Raw genomic sequence first — 9,199 nt, 5'->3', positions numbered from 1 at the left:
GCCTCAAGGGGCCTAGATCTTGGGATGCCGCAGCAATTGTGTGCTGAATGGGTTTCTGAATGACTGAATGAAAAGACAAGTACTACCTTTTATACTTTTTTAAAAGCTTCCTTTACCCAGCTGAGAGGTTTCTCTCCATGGAAGGTGTATTTTCCCCAAAATAAACCCGAAGTGGATCAAAAGACCTTTTTTTTTTTTTTTTTAATTCCTACTCTTCCCACAACATGGAAAAAAAGTTCCTTTGTTACTTAAAATATCTGCACCAGATCTTACAATGCTGTCTCTTAGCGTGAGTGCTTATTATTGTGGCTAATTTGGTCACATGTGTTTGAAGGAGAACAATGCCTCAGAAATTTTTAAAAGCAAAACAGCAATCTGAGGCATTTGTTGTAATGAGATGTAAATTGCCAACATCGGTAGTAGAGCCGACTAAAATTTGCAGTGAAATGTTTGTCTCCCCCCTCCCTTAAATTAAAAGCACTAGAGGCCCTCCCTCTCCTTCCCCCAAAGAAATCACATGCTTTTTTATTCCTTTTCTTTTGGATTCTGTAATACTGAACACCCCGTTTTACCGCTGGAGTCCTTCCTTCGTCCATGTGCCGCTTCCTGAGCCTCTGTTTTGTGCCTGCCTCCATGCTGGGCACTTCCAGGGGCGTCATCAGCCTGCATGGTGGCTACGGGGAACCCCCACTTTGCAGGTAGGAAAAGCCGAGGCACGGAGAGGTGAGGTGACTAGTCTAAGGTCATGCAGCTGCAATTCACACCCAGGTCCCCTGAGGAACCCCTCCCAAGACGCGCCTTTGGCTGGGCTGCCCTCCTTGCTGAGGCTGAGGAGCCAGATGAAGAAGGGGGGGTCGCAGAGAGCAGCCTCTGGGTGTTGAACGGTGCTGAGGGAGAATGGCAGGAAGCAGTTTGCCTTGAAAGCCAGAAGATCCCAATACAGTAGTCCCTGAGGAGACCAGCACGAGTCCAGGGCTCATGGGGGTGCCGCGGGGTGCCAGGACCTGCTCTGCCTGCACCGAAGCCACCGAAGTCAGTGGTGGACTAAGAGAGCGGCCAGGGATAACGTGTGTGTGAGGGAGGGGCGGTGCGGGGGCGCAGTGTGGCCTCAGGGCCCGCTCTGTGCCACACTCTGGAGTGCTCATTTCACATCTCTGGGCAACTCACTGAATCTTCGGTCTTGCCACATCTCTGGTGTGGCTCCTTCCTTCAGGTGAGGCAACAGGGTCAGAAAGGTTAAGTAATTATTAATGTGGAAATTACCTATTGAGGGTAGAATGTGAACCAGGCGCTCACTGTGCTGAGCCCTGGTCTCTGAAATAAAAAGACACAGCCCCTGCCTGCCCTCAGGCCTCACAATCTAGTGGGGGAGACAGGCATAGACACAGTTGAGTGCCTCTGATTCTTGGGGGGGTGAGGGGTCCACGGGCTGGGGGGCAGAGCTTACAGCTTACAGCTTACCCTAAACTGTAAGTGGCAAATCCAGAATTTAAATTCCATTCTCTGCTTCCAGATTCTAAGCCAAGGGGTGGAGAGAATGACCACCTCCTTTTGAAGGGATAGAGCAGCCTCATGGAGGAGGTGGCATTGGAATCAGGCCTTGAGTGCCTGGTGGAGTTTGGCTGGGTGGACATCTGTGGGGCAGAGTGACCAGACAGCAGGAAGGGCACAAGCACGTTCCTTCCAGACTGGGCAGCTGGAAGAAAGGGTGTTTGTATGGAGAGGGCCAGGCTGGCACTTTGGTGTGGAGTCTGACTGGGTGTGGGAGGGAGCAGCAGGGGCTGGAGCCCAAGAAGTGACGCTCAGCCCTCACTCCTGATGTCCTTCAACCCTCACTCCTGATGTCCCTTATATGTCCCTCTGTAGCCCTCAGAATCATCTGTTCTGCCTAGCTGTTTCCGATTTCTGTTTGACAGCCCTAATTTCTACTTCACGGGCTGCCAGGAAGGTCACAAAAGTCTAAGAACAGCTCCCACCCACCCCAGCCTGCACCCCCAAACACCTCAACTCAGCAGCAGGGCTTTGTTTCAGGACCTTTGCCCCAGCCTGTTTAAGTCCCCTCCTCCCCCACAACTCTCTCCCCTCCTGTTCTGGGTACCAAGACTGCAAAGAGAGTAAAGTTTTACCCCCAAAGAGCTTCACAGTCTAATGTGGACAACAGACAGATTGGCAGATGATTGCAAACAGAATTTGCTGGAAGTATTTACAAAATAGAGGATTCCACCCGCCCCCCCCACACACACACCTGGTAGTGATCAGGGCAAAGCCTCACAGAGGAGACACCTAAGCTCCATCCTTGGCATGCAGATGAGGTGGTATTATGCAAGGCGGAGACAGGAGCACATCCAAAGGCATAGAGGCCTGGGCCAGCACAGCATCAGGGGGCCCTGGGCAGAGGGGAGTATCAGGGGAGAGCAAGAAGTGAGCACCAGGGGTAGAGAGGGGGCTGGTTGTTCTGGGCCTTAAGGAGGCTGCAATGTATGACCTCATTTTGAGCGTAATTAGGAAGGAGGGTACTAAGCAAGGAAGGACACGGTCTTAAGGAGATCTCTTTGGCAGCCATGGTGGAGATGGATGGGAGAGAACCGGACTGAAGTCAGAGCTGAACTGGAGTCCTTCTCTTGTCCAGCATCTTCTCATAGAAGGAAAAAGAGGCTTTAGAGAAAGGACACAATCTTGCCAAAGAGGACCTGTGAGCCAGTGGCAACAGGGACCTCATCCTCTCAGCCCAGCCCTTTTTCCTGTTGCTGAATGTCAGAGCAGGAAGAGACTTCAGATGCCAACTGGGCCATGCCCTTTAGGGGAAACTGAAGTAATTACCTCTTCCCTGATCTAAGAAAAGATCAAATGCTCCACTTGAGTTTGTATCTCAGAAATTCAACCTGAGATCTCACACAGAGAGAGGAGAAACTTTGGCATCTGCTTCTGAAACTGCAGAATTCTTCATTTATTGTTGTCATTCTTTTACTCATTTAGCAAACTTTCAGAGAACACCTACTCGGTGCCAGGTGCTGGGGACAAAGAGAAGAGCCCAGCCCTTGAATAGATCACACAGTATAGGAGATGCCATCCGAACAATCATGATGCTGTCTGCCCTTCCCTCTGCCAACTTCTGCATCTACAGTTCACTCCCCTGTGGTCACGCAATTAAAACACAGCAGAGCCAGGCACAGCACCGAAACTTATGTCCCAAGATGAGCCGTGCTTTTCCATCAGCACCATTCTGCTCCCCAGCCATTTTGCCTTCTGCTTTGTGCAGGGCTCCTGCTTACGTCCTTGGAGACTGCCGAGATTCTGTCTTGCAGATGGCAGCAATTCAGGAATGATAGTCTTGTTCTGGGAAGCTGTGTCATGAGGAATTTTAGTAACAAAATCACCAATACCATCTCTACCACCAGCCAAAGTCTAGGATGTGGCAGTTGAACATAGAATTGCAACTAGCTCGTTAGGGCTTTGATATATAAAGAGCTCTGTACCAAGAGATCCACACAGTTAGGATAAGGGAAAGTTGGACCATGATATTCATCGGTTACTTAGGGTATAGGCATGGCCCCGGGGACCTGCGAAAGCAGTAGCTAAAGCCCTGAGCCCGGACGACCCCCGAAAGGTTTTGAGGAGGGAGCATTTCCAGGGTGCCGGGCTCTCCGTTGGCCTTTGGGGTTGCTCTCCTGCAAAAATTAATCCAGTCATTCAGCCTTATTTACTCATTTTCATTCTGTTTCTCTGCCCTTTGGTAATCAAGACACAATAGGTGATTTAAAAAATAGCCCATCATTTTTAAACACTAATGGAGAAAAAAATATTCCCCTTAGAAACCTCCACCATTTATCCAGCTTCCTTTCGCTGTTTAAACTGTGCGTAATTTGTGTTGATTGCATTAAAATAAAAATCAGGGTAGCTGCTAGATCAGGCAATCAGAAGCTTAATCTGTATTGTATTTTAATTTCTTGGTTGAAATGCTCCTGTCTAGCTACTTACTAGGTCTTAGGGAGAGGGAGGCCTTTGGATTTCTCCCCAGTGCTTCCCTAACCTCCGTTCTTTGGCTGTGGCCTGCTCCCCTGGAGGCTGCAGAGGTGGGCTTTTTGCAGATACGCAATTTGCATATTACAGTGATGGCCACCTCTTTCTCCACCGGGGTCTTACCAGGACCCCTCTTCTGAGCAGGCAGTTGAGTCCCCTGCATTTCCAGTCAGACAATGACACCCTCAAAGACTGCTTCTCATTCCTACTTAGAGTCGAGTTCATTCTTGTCTTCCAGTTTTCTTCCTTTTCCCTTGTGACGTTCATATCTCATATTATTTTCCAGCCTGGGTTTAAGTGTACTCCACTGGACAAAATAAGCCAGCATATTTATTTTGTGCCACTATGTGCTGATAGATGCATAGTTAAAAATATTTGCCTTTTATTTTCCTTGGAGTTCTAGACAGATCTCTTTTCTTAACTGCCTAGGTCCCGCCATTGACTTGGAAAAAGTAAAGTCAGAATGTCTCGAGCCCGAGCCGGAGTTACGGAGCACTTTCAGTGAGGAAGCAAATACGTCGTCCTATTACCCCGCTCCTGCACCTGTCATGGACAAGTATATCCTAGACAATGGCAAGGTAGTGTTTCAAGCTCACTATCCATTCCCTGCAAGTGTTTGTTAGCTAGAGTAACGATGGAGAGTACGGTGGGAGCTTCCAGAGCCATAGCTTGGCCAGTTGGCCTCCTGGCCCTGGGCCTGAGTAACTATGTCCAGAATTCGTGTGTTGTAACTAGAGGAGCTGTTCTGGGACTTGTTCTTTTTCTCTCCCTACCCCCCCACACACACACCTTTTTCTTAAATACTGGGCCAAAGCAACTGTAAAACGAAACTGACATAAAATAGCTTAGTAGTGAGAAAGTTTTTAAAAACATGGTAGTTTGATGAAACTTGTCCTACCCTCCTATAAAACCAGATATAAAAAATTTGTAAGGTGTACAAGATATGAAATGTCTGATTGACAGATAACTCAGTGTGTATACATTTCACTATTTACGAAGTATCTACATGTTCTAAGCCCTATGCTAGATGCTGAGGATAAGTTGGTAAATGAGACATGCTCCTAGGATGTCCCGAAGCTGTTTCCAAGCTCTGTATTCCGCAGTGGTTAGCCCACAGTCCTAGGACCACATATAACTCCTCAGATTTTCTTGTAAGACCCTTGGAAAAAAGTCGTGAAAGAAAACTTAAGCACTCTTAGTAGTTGCATTGGTACAGTGGTGAAAAATAACGGAATAGCCTTGGAAAGTCTTAAAGTCATGTGATAGAGCAGCAGGGCAGAGAGATAACTGTTCGGACATCCTTCTAAAATCCAAATGGATTCATCTTGGAAGAAGTATATTAGAGCCCTTTGTGTAGGCACTGGTCAAATTCAGTTTTAGTGTTCTGTTTCTGCCACCATGGCATACATTACAGATACCACCTCTCATTCCTCCCAAAAAATCATCTGTGTCAGTCTGTTTTTCTTGCCTTGTGCTTCAAAAGGTCTCTGTTTATCCAGTATTGTTTCCCCAGTGGGCTGATGAGAAAGAAAAGGTTGTCTTATTTGGGTTCATCCAGATACATCCCTGCGACTGGCCAGATTGAGGCAAAAAAGCAAATACTGTCAGCTGAGGAAATGAAATGTGTTAGTCTTGAGGGCTGTCTTGGATAGGCTGCTCTTCCATCTCCCACTGAGCGCTGCCTCCCCCTCAGAGGCAGAACTGATGCGCCAGGTCATCAGCCCATTCTGTCTGACTTGCTCCAGCCCACAGGCTTTAAAAGTCCGCTTTGCAGGGGACAGGTGGCATGACAGGGTGGATTTAGGCAGCCCGGAGCCTGAATGCGAAGCAGAGCTCGCTCTCTGTGCTTTCTGTGCGACCTTGCTTGGATGGGTCCTTTCCTTTTCTGGGCATCAGGGTCTCCATCTTCATGAGGTGGGATGGATTATTGCTATCCATAGGCCTTTAATGACTCCAACTGTGTATCTAAGTTGGGTGAATCTTCCTCAACTGGAGATAAAAGAAAGGACTATTCTGTGTTTGTTGATTTCTTTTTAGTGATGACCACACTGTAGAGTGGCTAGAGACTTTTTCTTAAGATAGCTTCCAAGAGAAATCTATTTCTCTCTTCCTTTGAAGACTGACAGATAGTTTCTGAGCATTATGGGGGCCGCTTTTGCAAAGGTATCATTTTTCCATTTCCAGAAAATGGGTCTCTCAAACCTCATCTAATGTTTTTACAGGAGTTGCACAACAAATCTTAAAATTGCCAATTTTGTTTTTTCATTGGTTATTGCCAACATGTTGCTGTAAAACTAACCTGACTTGTTTGCAACTAATTGGTAGTTCAGCAGAGAAATTTATGAAGGGAGAGGAGAGGAAGCGGACAGACTAGAAATGGATGGCAGCTTCCCAGAGCAGTGTTGCCTGCATCCTCATTGTTCTTGGCTCTGCTAGCGTTTCTGACCCTTTCTTTCCTCTGCCTGCATGAACAAAAGCCTTAATCTCTGCAAAGCCTAGAGCATTAGAATGGGATCCATTTCCTGGTAGGAAACTAGTTTTGTCCTATAAAACATTTCACAAAGCCATTTTTTGATCAAGTCTCATCCTAGAAGTTGCCATATTTTTAATAACCTCCCTTGACACATAAGGCTAACATTTTGGTCAAATAGCGAACTCTGGTTTATGTGAATAGGGCTTACCACAAAAGTTACTTTGATTTTGATAAAGTTCATTGCTTTTCTTTGTCTAAGATGTTTTATTTCAAAAACTCATTGAAGCACAAAGCTGTAAAGACCATTAAAGTTTAAATAGTCTAATTTATACATGGAATAGATGGGGAAACACATCCAGAGAAGGGATTCCTCTGTAATTATAGAATAGATTAGAGACAGGCAGGTAGGAAGTGCAAGCCAAGTCTCCTGGTTCCCAGGCCAGTGTTTTTTCCAGTCTATTCTGCTGTATCTGTGAAAGTTGGGCATCGCTCCAGGTGACCCTGAGCTTTGCTAACCTGAAGAGCCCTTGTCCCAGCACATACCTGTGATTGGTCTTACCCAGAGCCATTTCTTTCTGTGCTGTAAAGTTGGCCTTGTACTCAAGTGCATGTCAGAAAATATTTTCTCTAAGGAACAGCTCACCAGAACTGAAAGCCTGTACCAGAACATATTAAATATGCCCATCAGTTTCTTACTGCTTTGTGTTCAGACTAGTCCTGATCAGTATGAAGGGGACAGAAGAGGCAAAGCCTCACCCCATCCCCATGGAGATGTACCGTGAAGGGCTAAATCAGGTGGTGAAGGCTCTCAGTAGGCTAGAAATTCAGAGGGGATAGAACTTAGTCCTGGAGCAGTTAAAGAGGGTTTCCTGGATTGGGGACTGGGGCTTGAAAGATGAGCAGGCTTAAAGAAGACATAGGAGAAGGCATTCATTCCTGGACAGGGGAAAGGCCTGAGCAGAGACACGGCTGGGGGTGGGGGAGACGGGAGGGGGGCGGAGAATGTGTGTTGTCCTCCCGACATCTGATTCATGTAATGTCATATAATCCTCAGAACAACTCTGTGAATTTGGTTGTTCTGCCTCTTCTCCACCCGAGGAAGTGATGCTCAGAGAGGTAAAGTGGCTAGCCCAAGATTCCCAGCTAGTAGGTAGCAGGGTGAAGATTCACACCCAGAGCTGGAGCCTCCAGCGCCATCTTTATGTTAGCAGACACTGAAAGTAGAAGGAAGGGAAGGAGTTTGGGAGCTTCATCTTGATGGCCATAGCAGGGAAATAAAGGCTAGGAGGTTGACTGGAAAGAGGATTCTAGAGGGCATCTAAAGCTGACTGAGGAGATTGGTTACATGAGATAGTAAACAGGGAGCCATTCAAGATTCCCGAGGGTTCACATAGAAACACAGAGTTGAAAGACTGGAAGTCAGCTAGTCAAAGAAGGAAAGCCATGTTTTAGGGACACTGATCTGGTAGTGGTTGTGGCGGGGGACGGGTTGGAGGGGGCAGGGACTGGAGACGGGAAGGCCAGCCTGTGGCTTCTTCTGGCTTCCCTGTCTGCAGTAGTGACCTGCGGTGGGGGCCGGCAAGGGAAGCGTCTGGACCAGGACAGAGGACGGCTCAAAAAGAAGCCCGGTAGAATATCGGTGCGGTGGATAGGCTGCGTTTCCACCACATTGTCACCACTGTGACACTGGCAGGGGCAGGAAGGCCTGGGGAACATGGGCTCTGCCAGTCACACAGATTTGGGTTTGAATCCTTATCCCCAAATTTACTGCTAGTACGTCTTAGGAAAGGTAATTTTGTCCTTCTGAATCTCTAGTCATGTCTGTAAAGTAGGAATAATAACTTCTAACCTATTTCCATCTCTTAAGGTCATTATGAGGATTAAATAAGTTGAGGGTACAATCTGGTACTCAAAAAATATTAGTGTCCCCCTTATCTAGTAGAACATTGGCTAAAATGACTGTCATCTCTCTTTTAAGAATAATAAAAGATTATAGGACAGCAAGGCCCAGGGTAGAAAAGAGCAGAGATCTTTGAAAAACAGAAGCTGTCTTCCATCTCAGAGGTTTTCTGATTCTGAATTTAATCTAATTCAGATTCCTTGTTTTTCCCCTACGTCAGGAAGCTTGTGAGGGTAGCTTCAGAGTGCCACCTAGGGAGGTAACTTGGGGCCCAGCAGGGAGTAGCAGGAAACTAGTCCCCCACATGCCTGATCTGGCACTTGGACTGCCCACCCGCAGTTCAGACTGCGGAGGAAAGAACAGACTTGACCTTGGATCCATACTGCCCAGCTGGCCCCAGGCATCTCGCTTCCAGCATGGCTTATCTTCCTGAGCCATATGAGTAGATTTGTAGTCCTGAGGTTTGCGGCACAGGAAGACCAGGTGGATCTGGTTATCTGATAGCAGGCCTGCAAAGATCTGAATGATCTTGTGAGCAAAGGGGAGCAGAGGCAGATGAGGCCAGGAAGATTGTTACTTACTGGCATTCATGGGTGGGCTGTGTTGCTGGGTTGTTTTGTTTTTGTTTTTGTTTTTTAATGACTGGAAAACGTCAGTAACTGGTGAAGGAAGCAGTGTTGCTGACTGACCTGTCTTCCCGTCTGTGTATGCCCACCTTCTTTTCCAAACCAGGCTTCAGTAGAAAGATCTTCAGTCATCTTTGAACAGTGGTTCTTGCCAGTCTGCCATCAGTTCGGATGTGTGCA

General features: G+C 47.1%; 1 protein-coding gene across 4 annotated transcripts in view; it reads left to right on the top strand.

The window, feature by feature from the left end:
* BEND5 (BEN domain containing 5) overlaps positions 1-9,199 on the top strand; it is a 237,313-nt gene that overhangs the window by 28,652 nt on the left and 199,462 nt on the right. The window contains exon 4 of one of the 4 annotated variants that reach the window (XM_006746262.3): positions 4,450-4,598. The exons of the other annotated variants lie outside the window; for them this stretch is intronic. Within the exon in view, the coding sequence (XP_006746325.1) occupies positions 4,450-4,598 (149 nt within the window). The remainder of the gene's footprint in view (positions 1-4,449; positions 4,599-9,199) is intronic. 4 annotated transcript variants of the gene reach the window in all.

The sequence above is a fragment of the Leptonychotes weddellii genome, chromosome 4, assembly GCF_054177405.1.
Source record: "Leptonychotes weddellii isolate Sample4059 chromosome 4, ASM5417740v2, whole genome shotgun sequence".
Lineage (NCBI taxonomy): Eukaryota > Metazoa > Chordata > Mammalia > Carnivora > Phocidae > Leptonychotes > Leptonychotes weddellii.
This window is presented reverse-complemented; position numbering and strand designations above follow the sequence as displayed.